Source organism: Electrophorus electricus, chromosome 23 (assembly GCF_013358815.1).
Source record: "Electrophorus electricus isolate fEleEle1 chromosome 23, fEleEle1.pri, whole genome shotgun sequence".
Lineage (NCBI taxonomy): Eukaryota > Metazoa > Chordata > Actinopteri > Gymnotiformes > Gymnotidae > Electrophorus > Electrophorus electricus.
In genome coordinates this window covers 8,759,653-8,787,531 of record NC_049557.1, presented here as the reverse complement: position 1 = coordinate 8,787,531, position 27,879 = coordinate 8,759,653, and the positions used below count along the sequence as shown (strand labels likewise).

General features: G+C 38.6%; 3 protein-coding genes and 1 long non-coding RNA gene across 7 annotated transcripts in view; 2 read left to right on the top strand and 2 right to left on the bottom strand.

The window, feature by feature from the left end:
* Positions 1–297: 297 nt before the first annotated feature.
* LOC113577387 lies at positions 298–1,685 on the bottom strand. Its single transcript, XR_003410624.2, has 3 exons — positions 1,606–1,685; positions 1,318–1,495; positions 298–1,045 (listed from the first exon to the last, which is right to left on the bottom strand). It is a non-coding gene; the product is annotated as an uncharacterized LOC113577387 (long non-coding RNA).
* Positions 1,686–4,327: 2,642 nt separating this feature from the next.
* Positions 4,328–27,879, bottom strand: part of slc2a6 (solute carrier family 2 member 6) — a 40,954-nt gene continuing 17,402 nt past the window's right edge. Inside the window, exons 3-13 of the mRNA XM_027010016.2 lie at positions 22,726–22,785; positions 10,966–11,035; positions 10,583–10,736; positions 10,045–10,251; positions 9,374–9,473; positions 8,701–8,912; positions 8,296–8,454; positions 8,064–8,172; positions 7,419–7,610; positions 5,859–6,004; positions 4,328–4,599 (exon numbers count right to left, since the gene is read on the bottom strand). Coding sequence (XP_026865817.1) covers positions 4,438–4,599; positions 5,859–6,004; positions 7,419–7,610; positions 8,064–8,172; positions 8,296–8,454; positions 8,701–8,912; positions 9,374–9,473; positions 10,045–10,251; positions 10,583–10,736; positions 10,966–11,021 — 1,497 coding nt within the window. The 5' untranslated portion in view covers positions 11,022–11,035; positions 22,726–22,785 and the 3' untranslated portion in view covers positions 4,328–4,437. The remainder of the gene's footprint in view (positions 4,600–5,858; positions 6,005–7,418; positions 7,611–8,063; positions 8,173–8,295; positions 8,455–8,700; positions 8,913–9,373; positions 9,474–10,044; positions 10,252–10,582; positions 10,737–10,965; positions 11,036–22,725; positions 22,786–27,879) is intronic.
* Positions 11,209–14,502, top strand: LOC113577385 (serine/threonine kinase-like domain-containing protein STKLD1). The gene is given in 12 exon segments (XM_035522211.1): positions 11,209–11,215; positions 11,558–11,690; positions 11,976–12,106; positions 12,237–12,314; positions 12,617–12,733; positions 12,854–12,994; positions 13,146–13,274; positions 13,401–13,524; positions 13,671–13,801; positions 14,074–14,214; positions 14,302–14,381; positions 14,476–14,502. Coding segments are annotated over 12 exon segments (1,239 nt in total).
* tasor2 (transcription activation suppressor family member 2) overlaps positions 20,021–27,879 on the top strand; it is a 23,574-nt gene continuing 15,715 nt past the window's right edge. For 3 of the 4 annotated variants that reach the window (XM_027010015.2, XM_027010012.2, XM_027010014.2), the window contains exons 1-8: positions 20,021–20,313; positions 20,422–20,574; positions 21,653–21,801; positions 21,891–21,986; positions 22,096–22,168; positions 25,303–25,394; positions 25,573–25,710; positions 25,910–26,037. In XM_027010015.2, coding sequence (XP_026865816.2) covers positions 20,544–20,574; positions 21,653–21,801; positions 21,891–21,986; positions 22,096–22,168; positions 25,303–25,394; positions 25,573–25,710; positions 25,910–26,037 — 707 coding nt within the window. In that variant the 5' untranslated portion in view covers positions 20,021–20,313; positions 20,422–20,543. Of the gene's footprint in view, positions 20,575–21,652; positions 21,802–21,890; positions 21,987–22,095; positions 22,169–25,302; positions 25,395–25,572; positions 25,711–25,909; positions 26,038–27,879 lie in introns of all 4 variants that reach the window. The other variant, XM_035521791.1, reaches the window with a different exon arrangement.

Below are 27,879 nucleotides of genomic sequence, written 5' to 3'. Positions count from 1 at the left end.
ACATGAGAAAAACAAAAACACACGATTGCAAAGGGAATCAGGCTATAACAAAGACTAGGGAAAACTTGGGGCTAAGAAACATGAAGTCTACGATACATGGAGTACAAACTTACAGGTCTACAGAGACGGGCTTTCAAAAACATTAACTAAACACATAAATTCAAATAAACATGCATCAAACACAAACACATCAAAGAACCTAGGAGCGAGTACAATAAACAGGCAAGACACTGGGAACATGACAGGGTTTAAATACATGAACTTAACAAGGTAGAAATGAGGGACAGGTGTAAGCAATCAAACGAGGGGTGGAGAAAATGCAACTACAGCATGGAACTACATTTAGCTGATGCTTTTATCCAAAGCAACTTCCAATTATGATTAAACATAACTTGTGACAGCAATCACTTAACAGGATGTCTCATCACACTGAAACAGAAATAACCACAAAAAATATCCACATGTGAATCGGCACTTATATTGCTCAACAAAACAAGAAATAAGGGGAAATAAGGGCAGGGTCCGTCCAGAATCTGCATGTGTTCAAGGCCAAATCAAAATAATGCATAAACTAGTATGAACAATATAAAACTGGACCCCTGAAAAATGGAAAGATTAATATAGTCTATAATAACTGTGTATCATTATATCCCCATAAGATGTAGGAAGAACACACCATAAGTAACCATAAAGACACATGGCAAAAGAAGGTGACTTGTAGGAACATTTTAAGCTTTGACAATAATTTCAAGTTGTGTTCTATTTCCTTCTATGACCTATGACCATAACTATTTATTTTAAAGGAGAACATAAGTTTGCTGGACATACCCAACCATAAATTAATCACAAAACATTTGTCTAATTTTGAGTGCATATTTATGTTTGCACCAGAGTTTCTTGGTCTGATGTAATGAATTTGGCTTTAGCTGAACAAAGCATGTGAACATGTTTGTCCAGTATGGAAGATCAATATGTTGCTTACTGACTCTTGTTCTGATGTGTTTGTACACCTGTCCCAGCAGCTGTCCAGCGGCATGTGAAAATCCTGCCGAGAGAATTTATTTAAAATGCATTCTTCAGAGTTGACAGCAGTGTGTGTATATTTACTTATTTAAGAAAGAAGGAAAAGAAAGAAAGAAATGTACTGAAATGTCTTACAACCCCTCTTTTCACTCATTCTTTCATTGTTGCCCACTATTGCAGTAGTGTACCTTTTAATGCCACGCTTACCTGTTAATGAAGGCATTCCTACATCTGCATAATATTTATGACACAATTATTACACAGTGTGGATTGCAGAGGGCAGAGGTAACTCACCAAAAGTCAGAAGAGAAAACAGATGTTTCTTTGTAAGAGGAAGAAAATATTAACTCAGGCCAATGCTTCACTGGGGGTGTTTCCTTGTCACATAATAAAGATTCATTAGGTCCTTACTAAGGGGGATGCTGCAAAATCCTCTTTAAAGTTCATGCTTAATGGGTAATTCCCAAGAAATCTGGATGAAGAAAATGAATAAAACACAAATACAAGAGTCCACCTCTGGAGAAAATATGTCCCATAATATAATCTGAAATGAAAAGCAATAAGACATAACAGAGTGCCTACGTTCATGGTCTCTCCTCTCAGCAAGACAGTATTTGCCATGTGGAAAAGCCTGCAATAATCCCTTGTGTGAAAGCATGACCTTTAAACAACTCGTTATAAGCCTCATGCGCTAAGGCAGAGTTGCTGAGTAACCAGCAACTGGCTCTTATTATGCTCTGCTATGTCCAGGCTGCATGTATAATGAGTTTGAAAGCCATGTAGTGTGTGAGGGATAAACACGGAACGTTGGCCTTTGGTGTACAGTGTAATTGAATTTCAGTTAATACAATTCATTCTCACACTAAGAAGTTATTTTTAACAGCTACAGAAAGACCAAGATTTCATTTTCAGACGGTCACTGACAGTCAAGTCCTCTTGCTGTGTATATCATGTGCCACCCTGCCTTAGCCAGCTCATTTCAAAAGTCCTTGGAGGGGTTTTCAGCTCTTAGCAAGATTACAGTGTGTGACTCCCTCTCCAGACTTCAGATCAGAGGTTGTCATTAAGTACTTCTGCTTGATAATTGTGATTTTCAATTTCACTCTGAAAGCAGGCATTTTCAGAGAGGAAGAAGCACAGTCTTCAATGCACAGCAGTGTGGAGCATTTCACTCCGCTGCAATTAAGCAATATTAATTTCTATACGTGTTGGATAATTGTCATGAAAAATTATGTTCTAATTTAATATGTTCCAAAGAATTAGCATCCCTGTTATGTCCAAACACACCTATGTTAAAACTGTGTTTGACAAATAAAGTAAAATGATGTCTAGGTGCCGTATGCAAATGCATGACTTTTACTCCATGGAGTTGCATTATAAATAGACTAAAGTCTCTTTCATCCTTATACAAACCAGTACTCTGAGATATATGCATGTGTCACATGTTACCACTGAAGGAAAGTGAGATGTTTTTAACCCTGAGAAATGGACATGGACATTCCTGAAAAAAAAACCTCTCACTTAAATAGATGCTTTATTAACATACAGACAATGTATACACTGTTTTGCAATTTATATATATATTTTATATTTTATAACTTACCTGTATATGCAGACCCCTACCTAAAATGACATCCGTTGACATCTTGCACCACTAAGTTAGAATATTAAATACTCCAATTCTCAGTATTGCATTTAAAAAAAAAACAGAAACAAAAACCACACTTGAGTGGTACTTTTTCTGTCCCTTTTCAAAAGACAGTTGGAATGACTGATAAAGATGTAAATTCATATAAGGCTACTGAAAATGTAATTGGATGAGATACGCATAGTCATGGTGCAAAATTAGTTCAAATGTTCCATTATCCCCCGTAATACTCCATAGAGACCTGTAGGTTCCTGTTAATTTTGTTTTTACTACAAACGTTGCTAATTTTACTGTCAGGGCATTGCCCGATCATAAGACGAATACTTGTACATAATAATAAACTGCCCTTTAATAATAAACTGCCCTACTCCATCCAACCAGACACCAATTCCCATCATGCCTCGGGATAAAAACGGAATTGGGCATCTATAGAATACTGAGTACACCAGACTCTAATTAACCTTTTTTAGTATTTAAGTACAGCTGTGACTATTTCCCAGTGTGTGGTATTGCCTATTCATTAAGCATACTGAGCAGTTTCTTTGGCTCACCTTTCTCGTGTTTTCTACCTGGCCTGTTATTTGGATTACGATACTTTGGTTTTCCCCTTTTGCGCGTTGCATGTTTATGGTTACTCTGGTTTCAACGCACGCCTGTACCTGACTACAATTTGGAAAACCTTGCCTGTTTGATCAGCCTTTGTATGAACTCTGACTACTGCATGTTTGTGGATTAGGTCTTGCCCCTGTCTTTCCCAAAGTAAATCAATATTCAGCCTCCTACTCCGCAAGCGTCCTGGTTACCTTCATTTCTTACAACAACATTGCTTTCATAATGCAAAAAGAAGAGTGATATTAAATACACTCCGATAGTAAATACACTGCATCTTCAAAAAAAAGAAAAGATACCTAAGCTGTACTGTTTAAGAACAGTAATGTTTCATCATTGTTCCCTTTCTAAATATGAACTAATCTCTTTACAACAAATGTCCCAAGGGCAAACTGTTTCAAACTAGGTACAAGTTTCATTTTTGGAGTCACTTCACATACAAAATGTTGTATCATACTGGAGCAGTACAAGACACTAATGAATACTTTCATTTTTTCTTGTTGTTCCCATATTAAAAATTACCTGGACAACAAATCTATTGAAATGTGTAAGATCTTATCTTTAATATAAAAATATAAATATAGAAATACATACTTTTTTATTTTAAAATTATTTTATAATATGTAGATATTTCTAGTATGTTTGAAATTTGAAATATAGTCAGCCATAGTTCCAGTACCAGCTTTCAGGCAACTTGACTCCAAACAGTAACTGTCACTGGTTGTTTAATGTATTTACTCGTTAATGAAGCTTGCTATCAGAACAATCTGTGACTAATTAACCAGAAAATGGAAAGCCACAGAAAGGTGTCATTTTAGCTCCTAATCAATGCCATGACTACTGCTTGCAAATTAATTAGTGTACTTTTGTCTATGGATATCCACTATTGTACAGTTTGAGTTTTGAGTGTATAACACACTCCATAATGAACCCATGGGTGTGAAAAGGGAAGTGTTTAGCCCAGCATTAGAGAAGCACTACATTTAGATGCTGACAATGGAACCTTTCCCACCTCATATTATTGCAAAGGTAATATTTGTACATAAGTGTCCATAAATGTCTTTAATAGTTACACATATATACAATTGCAGAACTCTCATGAGTCGCATAAATGTACAGTAGCAACAAATTAATTTAATTCTAAGAAAAGACCTGCATTAACTTTCAATGATGGTGAAAGAGCGTCCTGTTCTGAAGTAGTTCTCGATCTCCTCAAGTGTTCGCCCCTTTGTTTCAGGCACACACACAGCTGTGAATATGATGTTCACTACACACACTACACAGAAGAACAGGAAAGGAGCAAAGAGTCCGAGGGCGTCCTGTGAGTAAGAAAAAGTCACGTGGTTAGAATGCGAACTCTAAACTAGTTTGTCACAATGAGGGAAAACCCAGACCATTACGGATTATGTAAGACGGTCTAAGCCTGTAGACAGTGCATTCAAAAATATGCAGTAGTTGCAACAGTCTAACAAAATTGTGAAACTTCCAATACTGTGTCATATTCCATGACCACATACAGCCGCAGTTGGTGGCAGAGCAACACAAGATGTATAGCTAGTTATCTAGCCAGTAGCTAGTGTGTGGTGACCCTGAGTAAGCGCCCCGGACTATTCTCTCAAACCACTCATCACAAAATAAGCACCAAATCCAGTGTGATTCTCATGTGTCTTAAACACAACAAAAATAATGAGCTAGGTAGGACAAATGCTGCCGTCAGGTCGTATCGGAAATGTATTTACGAGTGGGAAAGTCGTCGGATATTTCGATAAAGACCGACTTTCCGAGCTGGGAGCTTGTCATTGAAAACACGCCATGGCGGCTGCCGGTGTAGATGCTGCTCCTGCGGCAGACGATAAAGGTGTTAAGCTTATTAGCGGTCAATTGTATTTTCTTTCAGTAAGGTAAAATAAGTCATGTTTTTGATTATATAAAAAGTAACAATAAAAGAAGTACTCATGGCGTGCATTTTCCCCTGAACAAAAATCACTTGAGCGCATAACATATAATTACGACCTCCGAATTTGTAACCAGGAATTTCCAAGGAGGATATGGAAAAAAGGCAGCAAAGCAAAAATACGTTTCTTATATATTTTTACACGCTGAATCCAAATATGTTTTCAGATGTTCTCTATCTACATATATGGTATTTAGCAGACATGACTTCAATACTGCTTACAAGAGCTGGCACACAAAAACAAGACATTTGAATTCAGCGTGAAAAGAACTATGAGATCCACATACTTTAGTGTGACACACAAAAAAGGAAATATTTTGTTACCTCGTGTAATTGAGATTCAGTGTATCCCAAGTATCTCACTACTTGAGTAATCTTTTTAACAGATACTTTCTTACTTTTACTTAAGTGATAATTAAAATGACTTGCTTCTATTTGAGTAATTATTTTAAAGTAACAATATTTTAATTGAGTATGGTTTTTGGCTACTCTACCCACCTCTTCTGCCTTCGTCTCAGAACATCCCAGAAACGGACTTTATTGGACCTAGCTCTTACACCTATTAAACTTTACTTATTTCCCTTTCCCTTATTAGTGATCCTGAAAGTGAATTGGGGAACTTACCACTACATGCATGAAGAGTTGCGTGAGGGCAAAAGCCGTGACCCAGCTGACCACCACACACAGGCCGGACGCCACCCCCCGAGCCCCCAGTGGCAGAACTTCGGACATCAGCAGCCATGTGATTGGACCCCAACCCATTGCATAACCTGCTCAGAAAAACAACATGCATACAGATACAGAAATACCCAGGCATATTTGTGTGTGTGTGTGTGTGTGTGTGTGTGTGTGTGTGTGTGTGTGTGTGTGTGTGTGTGACAGAGAGAGAGAGAGAGAGAGAGAGAGAGAGAGAGAGAGAGAGAGAGAGAGAAATAATGTTTGAGTTGGGATGTGAGTTTGAATCATGGCACTGTGTGCACGGGTTCAAATATGAACACTCAGACTATGTGCAGACTTGTGATGTGCTTGTGGTCTCTCTCCTGAAAGACATAGATGTGGTGAAAGAAACTGCTGCAACCATGCAGCCCCAAAAAGTGGAGCTTTGGTCATTTAATCATAAAGACGATGGTGAAGGGTTAAGATCATTAAATGTGTCATTATATCATTATATGTGTTGTGTGTCTTACAGACCTACACAATCCATAGAGATTAAGTAACTGTTAAATGCAATTTCATCCAGGTTAAAAACATCCTGAGAGACACGTGGCTGCCTGTAATACAAGTCAAACCTGTTGCTGCATACCTACTTTCTACAGAGACAACTAAGATCATCATATTCTTTTCAGCAGAAGGGTATAAAGTACACTGTATTAAATATGCAAGTATATGTTGGAAAAAAAGGCTATTGTATGAAGCTCAGTGTATTTATCTAGCAGTTGGAAGGTTGCTGGTTCAAGCCCTACCACTGGCAAGTTGCCACTGTTGGTCTCCTGAGCAAGGCCCTTAACCCTCAATTGCTCAAGTTGTGCTCAGTCATAATTGTAAGTCACTTTGGATAAAAAGCATCAGCTAAATCCTGTATATGTAAAAGGTTCAGCAATATGATATAAAAGTGCTCGCTGTCAAAAATGGAAAATGGTTCTAAACGTGTTCTATATTAAAATAAAATACTCCCAGAATTTGAAAGCTAAGCCTGCAGACAAATGTTTCATTATGTCATCCCACATCAGACTGAAACATGACTACAGTGGAGAAGCTGTAGTGGTTCTATAGCTTTCATAGTGGTTAGCCCAGGTTCAACGAGAAGTCTGTATGAAAAAGCAGAAATAGCTGACAGTATAACCACAAGTCATGGTCAAATACTTCAAAGCACACAGCCTTGAATTCTCATGTGCACACGTTTAACAAAAGCGTATCCATGTAAAACTGTTTTTAAGATTTTGATGTACCTAACTCAAGCTGTTACATCAAGTAAGTGGTAGTTTATGCAATGGTTACATCAAGTACATAGATTTAAATATCCCTCACAACCCAGGAAATGACAGCACATGCTCGTTTCCCTTAAAGTGAAGAAAGGGGCTTAAGGAGCCTGAAAGAGGCACTGTCTTCAAATGTTTTCAAAGGAGTTTCCCATTAAACGGAGAGAGGATCCATGTGTAGGTGAGTTTAGGTGGCTGTACTTACCAAATATAATGACCATGGTACTGATGAGGGGGACGAGTGTGATGGGGTCTGGGATGGACCCCTTGACAGCTCCTGCAGCCTCTGTCAGCAGACTATGTGTTGGTGATCCCTCAGCGGTGACGTTCCTGCCATCACAGATAGTCATGTGGGTGTATATGGTCATAGCAAGTGAGGCCAGGAACATGAGGAATCCTGAAAAGATACACATTTGTGGTTTTGCATTCATTTATTTCTTTTTTAAAATAAACACTTGGTTTTTTTTAGATTCAATTTTTAAGTTAATTTGTTTTTTAAGCTTTTATTTGTAAAGTGCATGAACTGCTTTTTGTTAAAAATGTGCTATATAAATAAACTTGTCCTGTCTTTGCTTGACATTTGAAGAGTCGGTACACTACTCCTGTTGACAATTAACCAGTGCATTTTACTTTTCAGCTTTTAACTGTATTGTAAAAAAGTTCAGAATCCCTACATAACCCCCATAATGACCATAGTGACCTATTATAATTAATTTAATAAGTAACCAGTTCACTAATTAGACAGAGGAGAAGACCTTATACGTTATGGTAAATATCAAGCTAGACCAGCAATTCATGATCATGATGGAGGGAGTCAACAAAGAAGCAGAAGCTATTGGGCAGCACCAACCTGATGTGTAGAGCAAAGCTTTCCTGCCAGCTTTGTCCATTAAACTGGCTGCAATGATAACAGAGAAAAGTCTAACAGCCCCTACTAGTGCCGCGTCATACTTGGGTTCCTAGAAACACAGCATAAAGATTTATTTTTTTAATGTTAGAACATTAGACCTGGTTGGTCTATGAAAATTGCTGGCTCACTTTTCATTTCAGCTCTATTTTCATATGTGGTTAATGTCACTCACCAGTAAAACGGCACTGCGTGATACGTTGTGAAAGATAGGTTCTAGATAAACCAAAATGGGTGTTACACCTGTCATCTGCTGTAGGAATCTCATAAATACAGAGATCAAGATTGGTTTGTAGAAGAAGGGACTCTTAAGATCAGACCATTGCAGTCCAACCTGTTGAAAAGATTAAATGAGATTCATTTCTTAATTGAACTATCCAGCATGCTCAAAATGTTGCAAAATATATATGCAAAATAAAATATATGCATAAAAGGTCACACTCTTGATGTTCTCTGCTTGTTACTGTAGTGTTTGTATTGGGCTTGTTCAGTGCAAGAAAGCCGCAGTGAACCAAGTCCCTATGTGATTAGAGGCTTTTGTTTACTCAAGTACCCATGACACACTACTGCTCAAGTTTACCTGTGATGTGACGCCACGCTCTATTTTCATCAGTTCACCCATGTATTCTGACTCCTCCCCCCGGAGCCACTTCAGGGCCCTGCAAGCCTCGTCCCGCTTGCCACAGATGATGAGGTAACGTGGCGAGTTTGGCATGAACGAGAGGAGGATTACCATGACCAGCACGGGGACTTCCCCAACTACAGCTAACCACCTCCAGGGCAGTTTCAGTCCTGTGGAGTAAGGGCAGAAACAAATTCACAATGTTTCCTCGAAAGCGTTTTGATGTGAAATACACAAGCAGCATCTTTTTGAATACTTTGTTTAGCAGATTATTTTAACACCCCAGTGCCTTTTCATCTTAGAGTATTTTAAGATGTTTTTGCACATTTTCACATTTCACAGTTCCTAGGATTGCAGCACTTTTCCCACTGTTGTACCTTGCCCAGGTATCATAGAATTGTACTCACAGATTATAATTTTCTAATGTGCCAAACATTTCCCTTAACATACAAACTACAGCAAAAAAACAAAAACAAAACAAAACATGGTGCAGAAGAAGATTCGGCTCATGGATGAAGTGAAAGTGAAAGAATGTGATGAGCAAATTTGAAACCCACAACTCAAATGGTTTGCTGACACCCTAGCAAAGAATCCATTGCGTGATTGAAAGGACTTCTTAGAGCCATCTTACCAAAAGCATAGAGTGCCAGACTTCCGAAGACAGCAGTGATCTGAGGACAAGATCCCAGACCTCCTCTGACACCTGGATGTGAAATCTCTGACACATAGACCTGTAACAAAGTCAAATGCTAAAAAAAGTTCTCAGATTAAAAGCGTTAATTTAAAGATTAGGTATCCTGCTGTTTGTGCAATGGAGAAGCGTAATGGAATTAATGAACTATAGTTACTATGGTGCCTAAGTGCCTGAGTTTTAAATAGCTGCACAATGTGTGAGAGGAATTTGAAACAAGTATTCTTTCCACTATGCTTTCTCAATGTCTATGCGGCTACTGTCCATTTTACTGGGTACTCATGAATTTTGCTTCCTCCCAGAATATAATTTACATACACTGGAGGCAGACGTAACAAATGCAATCAGTTCTCTAGCAAACACCATTATGGAAGTACAATTTCAGACATTTAACACCTTTAAAAACACCTTTAACAGCTATTCAAACAGATTTCTCTAATTTAGCAGCACACACTCTTTACTCTTGCATTACTGTCCCTGAAAATCACAAAATTATTATCCACAATAAACCTGCAAAACTAGTTTATTCAGTGCTACAAGCTATGAGAGTTAGAATATGATCTGACATCCTCTCATTCTGCTTAATATGATGCCGTGTCCGTCTTACGCACAGGAATGGAACTGGCGGTAATCCCACCAGCAATGCCAGTAAGAAACCTTCCCAGAAGTAGCATCCAGATATTCTGTGCCGCCCCCATCAATAGGAAACCCGCCGTTGATGGCACTGCTGACATCATTATGCTCAACTTCCGTCCTATCTTGTCATTTAGCAGCATGGCACTCAGACCTCCTACTGCAGCTCCCAGTGTGAAAATGGACTTAAAAGGGGAAAAAAAGCACAGGCCCTCAAAAGAAAGTAATGTTAACATTTGGATGTGTGTGTGTGTGTGTGTGTGTGTGTGTGTGTGTGTGTGTGTGTGTGTGTGTGTGTGTGTGTGTGTGTAATCAGCTCTCTCCTCAGGACAACACTAGACGGTTCACATTTTTTTGCTGTACCCCACACCCCAGCTTGCCGTATCCAAGCCAATAAGAACTGCTAAATACCTGGAACAGGTGTGCTGGGATAGAGCAAAAACGCAGGTTGCCTGGTGGGTACTGAAGCCTGGGTTGAGTAATATTTGCATACAGGAAACAACACATTGTTCTTACCCCAAACCAAGAAACCTGATGAACGTCCATGCGCAGCCGTGTGTCTTGACCGTTTCTAAGCTGAGGAATTACTGGTGACGGATAAACCATGGCAAAACCAAAAACAAAATTGCCCAAAACCGCTGAAAACACCGCGAGGAAGAGCCAACCGTTTCTGCGAGAACACAACGTTTATAACATTTTAACAAGAAACCTTTTTTAGTTTAGGTACACAGCGCATTCCTACAAAAAGAATGCACACGCTATAATATATATATATATATATATATATATATATATATATATATGTATATGTATATATCACCGATGTTAAAATTAAACAGATATAGACCTGTCTAACTATTGTCACCGTTATTTGAGAATAAGCCCTTTTAAAGCGTCACCTTATTTGGTTTGACCCATTCACAAGTAGTGGAGTTGCTTCGTTGTGTCCTACCATCGCTCCTTACACGTCTGCGAGAAGAACACGAAATGAAAGTTTAGTTTCAAATCGGATCAAATCTAGGACCTTGCAATTTTTGCAATCTCGGACTTCCCGCAGCAGGCTGTGGCCTACAAGCACGGAGAACTGAGGAAGTAAAATGCTTACTCGAAATAGTCTACACTAGGCTATTCTATGATACGTTATGTTAAGCAATCACTGTCGGTTAACTCAAAATACAGGGATCATTCATGTGTTTACATTCCAATCAGACTTTTAATTAATTATTTAATTTATGAATGATTAGTGATTAAAATTGATTTGTGAATAATCCATATTTATACATATATATACATACATATATATATATATATATATATATATATATATATATATATATATATATATATATATATATATATATATATATATATATATATACAGCTTTGCAAAATAAGCTTGCTTTTATTGTGCTTTTATTGTGGTTTTTGTATCTCCTAACCACTGCATTACATCATGCGATACTGGCTGACTGATAATTGCTTGTTCCTAAGAGAAGGCCTTTTTGTCACAGTTGGTTAAACTCAGGGAAGACCTCAGTCTCCCGGACTTTGACATATCAGGGGATTTTCATCAGCTCCTCACCATGATGTTTGCCCACAACCTAAAAAGAAGAGCCAGTGTCTGGTCAGTGTCATGAACATCAAAGTCAGAGGTCCCAGTTGTCCGTAGTGATGCCTTTTGATGTCAGTGAAGCTAATTAATGCAGCCAAGTGTCATCTCCCCATTTTAATTACATTCATTGTCACCTGAAATGTGATATGAAACTTGAGTTTTAAGTGCAGTTAAATGTCTCCCCCTCTTGTACAGAACTTATGCATGTCTTACATATGGGCTGGAGGATTTTCTTTTATACACCATCTTAATATTATGCATAGGAGACGTTTGTTTCAGAGGTTCCCATTAACACAGGTTGCTGGTTAAGGATGATCTTGTGAAACGAAGTCTGAAGCCCTGTGGCTCTTCACTGCATAAGTTAAAGAAAACTCTTCCGGAAGGTTTCACTGAACCACCATTCCATGAAGGGTTTGACAGTGTCTTGGGTATATACTTTCCCCCTCCCTCATTTCCTCATATCAAATGTAGGATAATTTTAAAATTCTTCATGCATAGGTTTCCTTTCCTTTGTTGGTGTTTTTTCTTCTCTGTCACTTTTTCACTGTTGTATTATAGAGTTTATGATGACTTATATGCATGCAGAGCCTGTCCAGCTTTCTGTTCTGTCATACCTGCTGGAAGACGAAGAAAATGGTACTTCTGCTCACCTTATCAGTTTATTTAGAGATAGAACACGATCATGGCTATAGATGACATATTCATGATGGTTAAACATTAAATCATCATAGTATGTTTTTAACACCTTACTCTCCAAGCACTTGCCAGTACAGCCATATTCTCATACATTACTATTACCACATTATTCATGTTCATTTCAGTAGTAACTGCATAATTTATGATACTGTGTAATACACCTTACAAGTAATAACTGAACAATAATTATGAGGTTTATGAGGTTATTAGGGTGAATTAAGAACTTGTGGTGGATTTAACAGCTTTGTGCAGGGTAAGTAATGTGGTAAAGGCTGTGACAACTGCCATGCTGTGCCACATGGAGTCTGACTGTGTTCAGCTGACGTCTTGCTACGTACTACAACAACTTCTGACAGCAGGTTTGTCAACAACAACAAAAGTAGAGTTATCTGCATTTTCTGCCCTGAGGTCTTAACTTACCAGTTCTGTTTACTCATACAGGTGCCCAAGCGCAAAGCTAAATTTTATAGTTATTTTAGGAAACTATACTGGGAAGGAGAACTCTTGCTTGTGTGGGGAAAGTGTTATTTTCTGTGTCCTGAAAGCTGCACGGAATCATCCAGAGCATTGGGATCTGCTGTCCTGTGCATTTCAGGTCCTCTTCCTCATCTCGTCGAGTGGTGTGTATTTGACAGATCTTGATCACTTTTCAGAGATATGCATGCCTACACTTCAACAATCTGTCCTCTCACATATTGATGTTATGGTTACTGTTAGATGTCTTTTCTTTTTTTTTTTTAAGTTGATGTTTTATCTATTATTCATTTTTAGGTGAGGCATTTGATTTAATTGTCAAATTGGAAGGTGTTCAGGATGCTCTAAATATGCTAAAGATCTACCCAGAAAAAGAGGATATTGTCATACCTTGCTGCAAATTTCTACGGAATACATTGGCACAGGGTGATTATAATGTCAATTTAAAAGTGTAAAAAACTAATGTTTTGGGGTCCTTATTAAGAGCATCATAACTGTTTGATTTTTGTTGTTAGCAAGTAAACCTGACTTCAGTCGAAGTGTTCTCTTAAGGTTGTGGTACACCTGAAACAATGGCAAGTGCTGTTGAGACAGTGTGCATGGTAGGAATAATGCACATACAGTCTGCAGATGTAACCGAGTCCCTGTGCGCAGCACAGCAGTCGCTGGCCATGCATGAGAAATGCTGCAGCCCAGCTGGTAAAAACCTGAGCCACAACAGCAGTTCACTTCCGATTCTGTGAACATAACTTATCGATCAGCTGGGGTATTGATTACAGCTAGGGTAACAGAATGTGTTCAAGCTTTTGTCTTTAATGTTATAGCTCTGTATGAGGATAAGAGTATTGAGAATGTCACTGGCTTCTTGATGCGCACACTCAGAGAGCAGACACACCATTGTGGGATAGTGAATCATGTGTTTGTTGCCATGGCCAACCTGGTGAAAAGCTCTGGTGAGAACAAAAAGCATCTGAATCTTAACAAAGGCTGACTACAGAATGGCTTCTTGTTTGAGAAGGCAGTGCTGTAGGTTCCTTTGTGGTGTGCCAGATGTCAAATAGATAATGATTTCAAATGTAGACAAAGCTATCTTGTAAAGAGAGATTTATGCAGCTGTGTTCAACATGTATCAGCACATGGCCACCAAATCACTTAGCAAAAATATGCATACTATGGTAATGTGCTGGACATCCTCAATGGTTGTTTCTATGTCTGTGCACACCAGAGATGACGGTTTTCCAGTTTCTCCATATACCAAGTGAAGGGAGTGGTGTTCCTCTCATGATGGCAGCTAAAAAGCTTCATCCTGATGATCCAAAAGTCACAGTAAACCTCTGCCATCTTTTCAAACATCTGGTCCAACATGGTTAGAACAAAATCCAACAGATGCATTAAATACCACTTTAGTAAGCTGTTTTTATCTGGTTGTTCTTGTTTTTGTCATGGATCTCAGATACTGTGGTTCCTGAATTACTTGCTGAAAATGTGTAGGAAGAATTGGAGCAGATACCTAAACAGTTTGAGTCCACTGTGGTTTGTAAAGGACATCTTTTTGAAGCATTTTCCTTCATATTATTTTGACATATAGACCTGACTTGGCTGTAAGTGACTCTTTTTTGCCTCTTAGGAGATTGTCAAAAATGATGAGCCTTAGTGATGCAGAGCCAGAAGGTTCAACATGAAAACCTTAGAACATCCAAACATCAAAATAAACTGACATTGAACAGTGGGATCTACAGCATATCCTCTCAGAATCCATCTACATCAACATTACATCATTGTAGTTGCATGATGTAAACCTGTAAATTGAACATTATGCCAAAACATTTTGTCAGTTGTTGGTTAAAATATGGGTTATTCTTGAATGTCTGAACTTTTGCCACTGTTTCTATCACAGTGCTATATTAACAATAACAGTTATTTTGTTATGGTCCTGTAACAACATGTACCTAAAGTCTCTAAGACTAATATGCATTAATTACCACCTTGGTATAGCACTGCTTAGATTTTGCTGTGATCATGCTCTAGAATGAACTGCTTTCTGTTCTTAAAATTCATAATATTGTTAATTCTACAGTATAATCACACCAAAGTCTAAGTAGGGCTATACTAAACATTATTAGTGTTTAGCCATTTAGCTTAATTATGCAATGTTGCATGGTTGGCTAAGGTTCATTTGGATTTAAAGCAGCATAGGTTTATTAATGGTGCACATTTATATCACGAAGCTACACAAAGGATGTTGAAAAACAATAATGAGCCTACACAACAACTGAGTAATATTTATTTAGTATAGTATAAGGTTTCATTTTTTAATTAAGAAATGTACATTTAATTTGCATTTCCATCAAGAGCATATTACGTATGTCTAGGAGATATGATTCACCATGACATAACAAGATTCATAACATAACATGCAAGCATAGCAAAGTTTGATCAGTCATAACTTCTCCATGTTGTGCCATCAAATGTATATGTTGCTAGATCAAAGCATAGATGAGTATGGTGAGGACTCCCAGGATACCGTGTGCCTCTCACTGGCTCTTATTTAGTTTAAATCCAATGTTATTAAATGTTGTTAGTTGGTTTCTTTTGGTTGTTTCTTTTCTAGATTAACCATCATTCTAGAAATGTGTTATTCTCCTTGTGTTTGCATGAATTTTGCCTGAACTATCTACCCCCTGTTTTCCCCCACTAAGTGCAGTTCCATTCTATGTTTGTTGCATGTGAGTCTTCTTCAAGACTGTATTGTTACATAAAATATCAGAAATGCCGTTTTCTGATTCCTCTTCTTCACTGATGCTACATTGGTGTCAAAAGTGGGATGATGCTGCCAAGCTTCGAGCGATGCATCAGATAACTCGAAGGTGAGCAGCAAAGAAGATACATCCTGGGAGAAGCGTTACAAGCGTTACACCTTCCCCCTACTAGACAGGTCCAAATAGCCGAGAGCATGGCGGCTGGCTGGGGAAGACAGTGGGGAAAATAGCGCAGCATGGTTTAACAGCATAGCCTGGTTGTTATCCGGTTTGAGAGAGATGACATGCATCCAACTACCATGCTACAATGGCTTGGGCACCTGGGAGCTGTACTCCACTGTACAACTGCAAGTGGTTGCCCAGCATCATAACTTGTTGACAGCTGGACATCGCCATGATGCAATAATGTGTTTGGCGTTAATATAATGACCTAACATCATTGGCCACAGCTTTCTAATGACATTTCAGTCAGATACTGGTGGCACCATTGGTCTGGTGCATACTCCCAGGGAGACAGAGGCTGCAGGCACAGTGGATAAGAATTATGTCAAAGTTATATGGCATGGGAAATTCTGTGTTCTTGGTCACAAGACCAGCACAAAATGCTGTTCAGCCCTCAGTTTCAGATGAAAGAAGAGTGTTGTTCCTAAAATCCTCTATATCCTGGTATAATCATTTCTATTTCATTCAAGAATAAAAATGTAGACTTGAGAATTAGTTGAAGAGATTAGCTGGTGCTGTTCTTTTTTTGAAGGTCAACGTTAACAAATATTGTTGATGCATCCTCCAGAGAATGTCTGACAATCACACAAAGCACCCAAATTTTTTTTATAGTTTTCAGGAGTGATTATGTAATCACCCTACCTTCTTTTAAAGAATGTATAAACTAGTGTTTGAAATCCAAATCCATTATATCCAAACAATGCTTTATTCAATTTATGCAAATTGACATTGAACACCTATACTAGTTGAAGCATGGTACCATTAGATTCAAAGACAAGACCTCGCTTCTTTAAAAAATGACTTCATCTTATATAAGGTTGTTTTTCTGTATTATCCTGCGGAGAGGTGATGTGCCTTACACAGAGGTCTGCAGAGGCTTACCTAGAATCCTTTGCAAAGGCCTGCAGAGGCCTCTACAGAGGCCCCTGTTCTGTACATAGATAATTTTGTAAGGATTCAGAATCTCTATGATGCTTTATATTTTGTTATCAATATTTATGATTCAGTGTTTAAACCTATTTTTCCTACACTCTTATTATTACCTCAAGAGCTGAGTGGATAAAGCTTTTTTTTTTTGATGGCAACATCCCACCTGCAGTCAGGAAAAACATGTAGGTGTGTGCTAACCACTTTTTGACTTTCCAACCTGTGTTAGTACAATGCAGGACCAGGAAAGACAATGGCTGTTTTTGACAGACTGAGGGAACCAACCATTGCCAGGGCTCAAACCAAAGTATGGTTGCTGCCTTCAGCCTTCACTACAAATGGTGTCAAAAGTGGCATGGTACTGTGAGGCCATCGGGACCACACCCCTGGTTAATGACCCCCACTCCACCATGAGGGGATGGTACAAATCCCAGTGTGCAAATTATCTCTGTGTGTGTGTATATATATAAATGGTACTGTTTTGCCACATAAAGGAACAAATTGGCTTTGTCAGTGGGGTGGTACCCTAGTAAGTGAAAGTTGTTCTTTTTCTTGGGGTACATTTTGATACTGTTAGCAAAGGGTACATGTATGTTCCTTAGGGCACAATATTGTCTCTTAAGAGGTACAATGTGATTTGGTACAATTCTGTTTTCTAACTAATAGTACAATGTATTCTTGTGGGTAACCTAAAAGGTACATTTTAGGTACATTTGGGTACATTTAGTTGTGTTCCACTCAGATGGCTGTAATTTGGCAAATGCTTTGGTTTGTATGTTAGTTTGTGTTGCTGCTAAAATGAGCAGACACCTGACCTGAGCAGAGAAAGCAGCTTCTTGCTCATGGTCTGACCCTGGTTCAAACATATAGGGTTACATATATGATTTCTCCACAGTCATGTTTCTCCCAGGGTTCATGCTTGATAGTTGCGATGGTAGCGCAAAGCAGTACCCACATCAACACTTTCAGGATGCGGGGAATGGAATGAGCAGTGGTTCACCTCATCATTTAAAGGAACATGCCATTCTAAACTTGGCTTATCTATCAGTGTGAGAAGGGTGCTGTGGTGCATGATACTTGTGGTATTTTGACCAAAACATGTCAAAGATATTTTATTAAGACCCCAGGGAACTGTTTGAACTTCTAAAGGGGGTATAATAGGTCAACTTTAATAATGCTGCACAAGAAGAATTAGCATTGAAACACTTCCTGAATGCATTCCTGCCAGAACAGCTCAGAGACACATGCAACTCAAGAGCAGCACAGATGCTGGTTAAATATAAACTGTTATACAATCAGTTTTTGCAACTATTAGTTGTGTCTCACTTCTGCAGCAGGCATCAGAGGAAAAGAAGAATCAGAGAATGCTATTTTTAAATAATAATCTTAATAATGTGCTTTAACACATTATAATATTCTATTTAACACATTATAACCTTAATAGCACATAGTCTTGAGAAAGACTCACATACAGCAAACAAGCAGAATGTGAATGAAATGGAGTAAATAAGTAATATCAAGGCACACATGAGGAGATGCCAGTTAACCCCACCGGTTCACCAATGCTTGTATGTCCCGGCGACCTGAATAAGGTCCCTGAGAAGTGCAGGTATGCGCCTTTCATGCTGCACTCTCACCATCACATGCCGAAGAGCAGCAGGTGCACCAGTAGTTCGTTTAGTTTTTTGGCTGTCTACAGTCTCTACTTCATAGGCTGATATGGAGATAGTCAGTCCCTGTGGACCACAATGGTCCGGTGCCCCACCCAGACCCTTCTCCCCTAAATGCTCCCTCACAAAGCAAAGACTCACTTAAGGTGACTGAAGCTTGTGCAGCCACACTTGCATTCCTAATGAGAGAGGCTAGCTGGTGTTGGTAGCAAGTGCCACTTACCAGTACCAGTTTCGCAGATCCAGCAAACTGACCTAAGGTGCTATTGATGTGTGGAAGCGGGTATGAGTCAGGCTTAGTGGCAATATTGAACCCAGGGCCTGTTTGATGGCTCTATGACACCTGCCATCACCATCTTGCTCATGCTCTTCTCCACAAGCTCTCTCTTAGCCAGGGTTGCAAGTGGGGATGGAGCCCAATCAGACTAGCATCGCTTGATGTTGTGCTGCACTAAATTTATCTGGGTACAGTCTTTCTCTGTGACTGTGAAGATGTTGCTACAATGACACAGACGCTCACACAGCTTGTTTCTTCTCATCTGTTAGGTACAATCTGCTTCACTGCCACAGTTCACACACCACCTCCAGAGTCACACAGATGCCCTCTTTACTTGTCTCTGCTGCTCTCTGTGCTTTCTGCTGTTGATGCTGATGAGGGTGCTGCTCATGTGCACAGCCCACGTCCCTCAGGAATCCACCAACCAGGACTGGCACTGCATGTCCAACTTGGCAGCATGCCTTGCCCCTGGAGTTCCAGCAACTGACTCTGGCGTTGCCAGCTCAGCTCTTCCAGAGCAGGTGGTTTCCCCCCACACAAAATGAAGGCCACGCTACCAGGGAAACCTGATTCTCTGCCAATGTTGTGCCATTAGCTATTATGGGCAGCTTTGCTCGCCTCCTCTTTATGCTCATTGAGGTTAAGTATGGCCCCGGTTGCTGTGAGGAAATCCAAGCCTATACATTCACACATGATGTATAGGCATGAGCCAGAACTCGTACACTTGGCTCTAACCTCACATCATGACTGGCAGCCACATCTTCCCTTTCATGTTGACTCAGCTTACAATGATGGTTTTGAGTTGGATGGTCGTCACTTACCAGCTGTCAGGCATGCTTGCTGCCACAGGTTTGTGGCATTGGCTGACACAGTGTCCTCTCTTCCTGAGTAAGAGATGCTCACTACTATCTCAGCTACCCCAGCATTTCCTTATTTTTCAAAAATAAAAACACGTCTGTGTGTGAACCTGGACACGTTGTAGTTTTTATACTGATGGTATATTTTAAAATATATTTGTCTTTTTATATAAACTGTAAATTAAAGTTATAAATTTCGTTTCATTTCCCTTTGTTTGAGCTCATAATAATTCGATAGCTCATTACGAAGTGAAAGCTGTTTTGATATATAAATACATATAACGTAAGCATTTAAGACGAATGTTATATAACTCCATGGCTTGAACGAAGCGTTTGCTTTTCGGCACATAAGATAACTTGTTCTACTCGACGATCCCGAAATTTCTACAGCTACATCGCGACTACCAGCGACAGCAAAACGAAACAGCAAGCTGAATGCGACACAAAATGGAGGCCGGCGTTTAACTTTCTGTTTCTTTTTCGGTTCTCGACGCTCGAGAAGAACCAAGAGGACTGTGTAGAACTAGGCGTTAGCATACATTTCTCGTCCTGATTTTGAACGTGTACCACTAATATATAAAATTCGGTCATTTATACAGTACAATCATGATTAAACACATTGGAACATTTCGTTACAGGCGTACTAATGCCCAACCTTTGACTGTTTAGCTGTTAGCTCGTGTAGCTCCGTGATATTTCTCTTCCTGGTTTGAACAGTGCCGTTGGAAGCTGGAGCGAACAAGTTCTCCGCAGGTTAGCTTAGCTAGTGCCTACCCACCAATGATTCTTGTGCGAATAAGCTAAGGAATACTGGAATGTTCTTTAGGACAGCGATGTAATATCTTTATTTTTGTTTCGCAGGAGTCAGTATTACCGGGTACACCTTTCGCTGAAGGGCAATGTCGTAACGTAAACGATCATCTAAATAATTGCCTAGCTAGGTTAATATCAAGAGGACAGTCAAACACCAATGCCTCGCCTTCATGGAGAATGACACTACTCTCTCAAAAGAAGGTGACCGATTTCTCATTTTCACCCTATGAATGTTCTTCTTTTTAGCTAAATTCAGGTATGTCTCTCTTGACTGTTTTATATGCTCGTTTTATCAAGTGACGACAACGTCTAGTGGACTAGGTTTGGTTAGCCATTTAGAAGTGAAACGTTTAGTTATCCTAGGTTAGTTAGCTAGCGTTAGCTAACCTAGGTAGCTAGCGAGCTTGCCTATATGTTACGCTCCAAGGCAACGTAAAATAAATACCTAGTCAAAGTAATGACAAGCTTAAATGAGTTCATTGGGTTGACAGTAAGGTATAGTTGGTTAAACAATTGAATTTACCTTAAATATATTACTAACTCTATGTGCCGAGGGAATAAAAACAAATACCAGTTCAAGTAGAACGTGCCTTTGGTGCCTCGTCTTATCGCACAAACTAGACGGATGGCTTTTTGAATTTGAGGCAATACTTATGTATGAATATTCTATGTCAATTTGCTCTAATTTGCTCTAATTTGCTCTTTAATGAAACATGGAGAACAGCTCAGTTTAGATGTCAGAATTAAATACGTTCAAGCATTAGTTATTCTGTACTGTAAACAATGTGCACACATAAATTAACCTTATTTGTTAAGAGTAGCTAACCCTATATATTTGAAAACAAGGTGGGTGTGCATTTTTAGTCTTTTAGTCTTTCTTTCCTTCTTTCTCATTTATTTATTTTACATTTTCTTCTATTCTTGCCTAATTTTATTTTGCTCTATTATCTACAATAGTTTTACTGATTATTAAGAAAGTCAGTATACCCAGTTATTTTTGTGGAATACAGATGTGATAAGTATTTTTGTTTAAAGTATGTTAATGTTTATTTTTTTAAATATATGTTTACTGTTCATCGGTCAATGATTTTGACACAGTTTCTTGGAAAAGGACATAGTAGTTAAAACATCTAGCTTGGAATATATTAAGTGGTAATGCTGGTTTAGTATATAATATAACATGTTTGCTGTCAAGAGACCATATGGAAATTAATTTCATTAGTAACATGACAAAAATAAATGTTTTAAATGTTGATGACTTCTTCTGTTGACCTTTCAGGTCTTCTTGAACCTGTGCTTCCAGGCTCAGTAACCTTTGACAACAGTATTTTGGCTCCTCTCCAGAACAGCTATTTGTATGAGGAGTCCAAAGAGTGCTTTACCTATAATTCAGCATATTTGGTCAATAATGCAGCTTTACAAAGAAGGGTAAGTCAACATCTGAATTTTTAATTTTCTGATTTATGTCTCTCTTTTTTCTTTTAATTTCTGTCTTCTTCTGGTAACATTTTCCACAGTATTCAGCCTTTCGTGCTGAGAAACAAGAATATGGCTACTCCGAAGAGGAACTGGAAGAATCATTTGGCTTCTTGTTATTTGCTGATGAGTCTGAGGTAGTAAACGTTGACAATATAAATACTGTACTGTACTGAACACCATAATGCTGCTGTATATAAATTTACTGAATTAGTAAGACGACCATCTGTTCACCTCTGTTTAAAGGCAAATAAACTTGCGGACACAGGCTTATTAGTTGGGCAAGGGATGTGCACCACGCTTGGAGATTCTTCAAAGGGTAATTATCATCACAGCTGTGGTTGCTCAATCACAGAATGGTGTGTGTGTATGTATGTCTTCCTGCCTGCCTGCCTGCCTGTCTCTTGTATTTTGTGATCTCTGGATTAGACAGAGGAAGTGAAGTACCCTTCTGAATCCTTTTAACAGGGGTTATACATAACACATTACATTTACAGTTACTTTTCTACTTTTCTATGAAGTGTAACTAAAGCCCCCTCACAGAGTGAGTTTCACCTCAGGTGTTGGTTTCAGTTTCTACTCTACCTGGACTGCTACATAATGGTAAAGCAAACCTACTAGATGCATAAATATATTGGTATAAATATAAAATCATATTTAACTGATTGCACACTGTCATGTGTACATACCCCACATATATGCTTATATTTTATTATGTATTCACTGAACACAAATGTGCCACCTCTAAACCCAACACAATATTTGCAGCAACTATATTAGATAAAGAGTCTCACCTTGAATAATCAATCAGTGACTTGTAGCTTTCAAATGCAAAATAAGCACTATGTTAGCACAATGAAAATGAAAAGCTCTCACCGTATGATGTCTTCAGCCCAAGCAGTCTTCTGATTTGAAAGTGAAAGTCTAAAGGTACAGCTTTATATGCAGTAGGATACAGGAAAAACAGAAAGAGAAACAGAAAGTGTAGGTACACTTGGTACATGTTCAAAGTCTTTGAAACAAAGAAACATATGATTAGCAAAATAAAAAGGAAAGATAAAACAATTTTTTTAAAGATAGCAAACAGGCACACACCAGTCACTATTAGAAACACTTGCTTTGCACTTACTCTCAGTGGAACTTTATTCAGTAGAACTGTCATATAAGTGCAATTTGTAGTTAAACAATGACAGAGAGTAGGCCACTTGCTGTCATGTACATTTTACCTTTACATTTACAGTATTTGGCTGATTCTCTTGTCCAGAGCTTAAATATGTTAGTGTCAAGAATATTGTCAGGCTCAAGCCCTAGCTAAAGTTGGAAAAAGACAGCAACAGCAGTTTTGGTTGTTTGGTTGTTTTTGCGTGCATAATTAAGTGCTCGGTGTCTTGGTGAAAAGGTGAAGCTACTTTTTTTTCATTTGAAGGCATCCAGTGCCTGAGCAGTATGGATAGTCAGGAAAAGTTCATTCCACCACCTGGGAGCCAGGACAGAGAAGAATCTTGATGCATGTCTATTTTGTGTGTTTTGAGGGATGGTGGTTTAAGTTGAACTGTACTAGAGGATCGAAGGCAGCATGGTGCATAGTGAGGTTTGATTAGTGCTTTTAAGTATGTGGAAGCTGGTCCAGTTTTGGCTTTGTAGGTGAACGTCAGTGTTTTATGCCTGATGCGAACCACTACAGGGATCCTCCAGTGGAGAAAACACATCATGGGTCTGACATGAGAACTTTGGGAGAATGAACACATGCCATGCAGCTGCATTTTGGATGAGTTGCAGGGTACTAATTGCACAAAAGGGAAGACCTGCAAGGAGTGAGCTGCAGTAGTCCAGTCTCAAATTGACAAGGAACTTAACAAGCACTGGAGTGGCTTCGGTGGAGAGAAATGGCTGCATTTTCCTGATGTTATACAACAGGAATCTGCCTGACTGAATCAATTTAATAATATTTAGAGAATGACAATAGGTTATCCAGAATTACCCCACTGTTGTGTGCCTTGGAGTAAATGTATCATCCACCCTCTGCCCCAGTCATTACTGGTCACTTTCTTATGACAAGACCACTTATGACTGCCTATAGTTTACATGGCAGACCATTTTCAACATAGCAGTGATCCTGACATGATGGTAGCTGTTAAGCAGGCATAGTCACACATATTCACATTTTCAGGCATAGCAGTCTCAGTATAGAGTTTTTACATCTCTCTATGTCATGCTGGGTTGAGAGTGGCCTCCCACCCTCCCACTTTGCTTTCCTTAATGTGAGTTTACTTTATCACATTATTCATAGTATGGTAATTCTTGAAATATGGCTGGTACTGGTCTTCCAGTAACCTTGTACTGCATAACATAATTTCTTCCTGTGAACATATCTGACTTGGCTCATGCAGGGCTGATAATTGGCTGCCTAGTTATATCAGTTCTCTGGGTTGGGGGTTGGGAAACTGTCTGTGGTCTGGTTTTCTCTGAACTACATTCAAACTCATTTACAGCACACCTGTGGTAGTATGGTTTAAGGAAGTTATTAGTCCAGGTCCACCAGGGTTTGGTTTGTTTGTTTTTCTCTTTCTCTCTCTCTCTCTCTCTCTCTTTGTATGTGTCTGATCTGTGTGTTCTATGGTTAATCATCTGTTACTGTGCTTTCCTTCCTTTCACATGTATTGTGACAATAATCATTTGATGTGTGCTATTATTAAGATGTTTAACTAGCTAAATTGAATGCAGGGCTTATGTTTAACCAACAAGTTAGGTGTTGGTGTAATGAACTGTGGGAAGATTTGCTTCACTGCTGTGGAAAGCAAGCTTCACCCTCTTCCTAGAGAACTCTTGTGTTCCATAATAATGTTGAAGAACTGGTTTTTCCTGAATTTTGTGGATAGGCATGTTGTAGCTTGAAAAAGAGAATCCCTTAGAGAGGATTAGAAATATAAAAGTAGTTCCTTGTGAATTTTTATACTTGGAATTTATTTATACTTGAGGACAAACCTTTTCCAAAGACACAAAGGCACTTGATTAAGAGCTGAGCACAAGCCCAGATCATCTAAACATTGCAGCCTTCTGGCAGCAATCAGAATGGGAAGCAGATTTCTTTGGGGCTTTTTTATGTTTTTTTGTTTGGTTACTTTTTTTTATTGAAACACAAGAATTCATTTACTATAGGAGCAGTAGTTCAGTCATTTAAATATTCAGTCATATTTAAAATACACTCATTTGTATTTTTCTAGAGACAGGGGAGAATTGTGCCTGCCACACCTTAAAAAATTGTACGTGTGTGTGTGTGTGTGTGTGTGTGTGTGTGTGTGTGTGTGTGGATAGGAGCATGTTTAAATATAAATAATAAATGTAGTTTTTCTGAAATACTATAATAATTAGGAGTGGGATATTTTACATATCCTAAATGTTACAAATGAAGTTAGCATTGTCTGAAACATCTGAACTTTGTCCTTGACCTAGGTGTGTATATCTCAAAGTATTCTGACTGCCTTGATCTGAAACGCTGGTATGATGGCAAGACAGGCTATATTGTCCTCTTGAAGCTGATAAAGGTAACGAGCTGGGGCATGTTTCACAAGGTGCCTGTTTTAAGGTCCTAAAACAACTTGTTTTTTTGAAAGATTTTTTGTTTGTTTGTTTGTATCTGCTGTAAATAAATTGCTTTGCGCATGCATAAAAGTAGCAAGCACCTTAACAGCTACACTGTTAAGAATCATGTATCATCAACAGGGTCGAGTCAAAGAGGTGACAGAAAACTACACCCAGAACTTTACAACTCCATCTGCTGGCTTTGACTGTCATGTGTCAGAGCAGCTCCGGGCAGTGTGTGCCAGTACCAGCTCTTTCCTGGCTTTCGAGCGCACTCAGGTGACTTGCACCTCATTGTTTGATTGAAGGATTGATTGTTTTTTCTTTTCAATGTGGACTTAACAGGTTTTGTTTGTTTCCAAAAATATGCTTGATGTTCAAATTGATCAGGTCAAACATGATTATTCCTGACTGAAAACAAAATGTAATTTTTCATGCCTTTACTAGACTACATACTTTATGAATGTCTGTCTTGCAGTATTATATATATGAGCTGCTGGAAGGAAGTGGTAACACTGAGTCATGCCCAAGACATGTGTGTCCATTTGCTATTGTGGCCTTCTCCTATGGGAAGACTACCATTTCATTAGAGTTAAAGGAGAAAAGGTCAGTATGATGATCAATGCCAACTTATCAGACTGTGTGTATAATGTGTAAAGGGCAGTGCTAGCTCATTGGTTGAGGTACTTGACTTGTAGTCGGAAGGTTGCTGGTTCAAGCCCCACCACTGCCAAGTTGCCACTGCTGGGCCTCTGAACAAGACCCTTAACCCTCAATTGCTCAAGTTGTACCCACTCATAATTATAATTTGCTTTGGATAAACGTGTCAGCTAAACGCCATAACTTTAAATTAAATGTATACAAAATCTATTTTGCATACAAAATGCGTATTTTCCATGTAAAATGGCTCATATTTAACTATTACAGTTTAAGTTAAGAAACTTGTTAAGAGTGTAGGGGGAAGTAACTCAGTAATGAAACTAAAGTGCCTTGAAATGGTATTAAACTCCCTTAAAAGTCATCAAATTTGTCTGGATAACAAATGACACAGATTGTTCAAGCCACAATTTTTTTGCAAGCCAGCTGTTTAATGTGAAGTAACATTTCAAAGTCAGAATTCATTATTTGTTAGCAGAGCTTTAAAAAAATCTACTTGCATAAGTATTCAGCTCCTTCACACTAGTACATCGTATAACTGCCTTTTGCTATATTAACAGCTTTATTGTCTATTGGGGTGTTTCTGCACTTTTTTTTTTTTTACTTTTGTTACTTTTGCCCATTTTGTTACTTTTGCCCATTCTTCCCAGAAGATTTGCTCCACGTTGATAGGATGATGATGCTTGTCATTTTCAAATAGTGCTAAAGATTTAGTTGGATTGAGAGCTAGACTTTGACTTGGCTATTGTAGGGCATTCACGTTTTTGTTGCTTAACCACCAAGATAATGTTTTTCAGTTTTGGCTGGCCGCAAAATCCCAGCCTCAACCGGGATTCCACATTTTTGGTGGGTCAATCTCTGGCAAACTCCAGATGGGCTTTGTTTTTCTTCAGTAATAGCCTTGTTCTAGACACCATAGGCTAGTCAAATGCAGAGATCTTGATATTGTTGACTGGTACACCCTCATTCCAGTCTTAGAAACTGAACACTGAAACATCTTCAGCATGAGTGTTAGCTTACAAGCTTACAAACCTCTTCTTGCCCTGATGCTATGTTGAGGACAGCCTTGTCTAAGCACTGCCTGAGTTGAATTTAGTCACAGCTGAAACAAAAGTGCTTTGATATTCAAACACATTTTGTTGCCTTTTCGAGCCTTGTGCATGTTTATAACTTTCTCTCAAATGCTTTAAGTAATATTTCTGAAGTATATGGTTTGGGATTCATTTTCACAAGTTTCTTTCAGATTCACTTGCATTGAGGGGTCTTTTATCCAGAAAATGTGAAGATTTACATGTAGGACAATTGCTTTAAAAATGGCCTCATTTGGGCAGTTATCTGTGCAAATATGGAAAGTTCACAGTACAGGGGTTGAGTACATATGTAAATAATATTTTTCAGTTAGTAATACCAACAGCACTTGACATTAATTAATTTTGAGGTGTCTTTTAAAATAAAACATGACACTGCACAAAATATCCAAGTGTCATTTGTAATCCTGGTTAATGTGATGACTTTTAAGTGTGTAGTCCTGTAGCTCACTTGTTAAAATAGGTAGAGCATGGCGCTAGTAACGCCAAGGTCATGGGTCCAGGCCCAGAGTGTGTATGTAGGCAAGGCAAGTTTATTTATATAGCACTTTTCATACACAGTGGCAGTTCAAAGTTCTTCATTTAAAAAAAATTGCTACAAAGATAAATAACAATTTATTTAAACAGAACAAATTTCAAAAAGATCTAAATTAAACTAACCAAAAGAAATGATAAAAGTGATGAAAGAGTTGTAAAGTGTTGA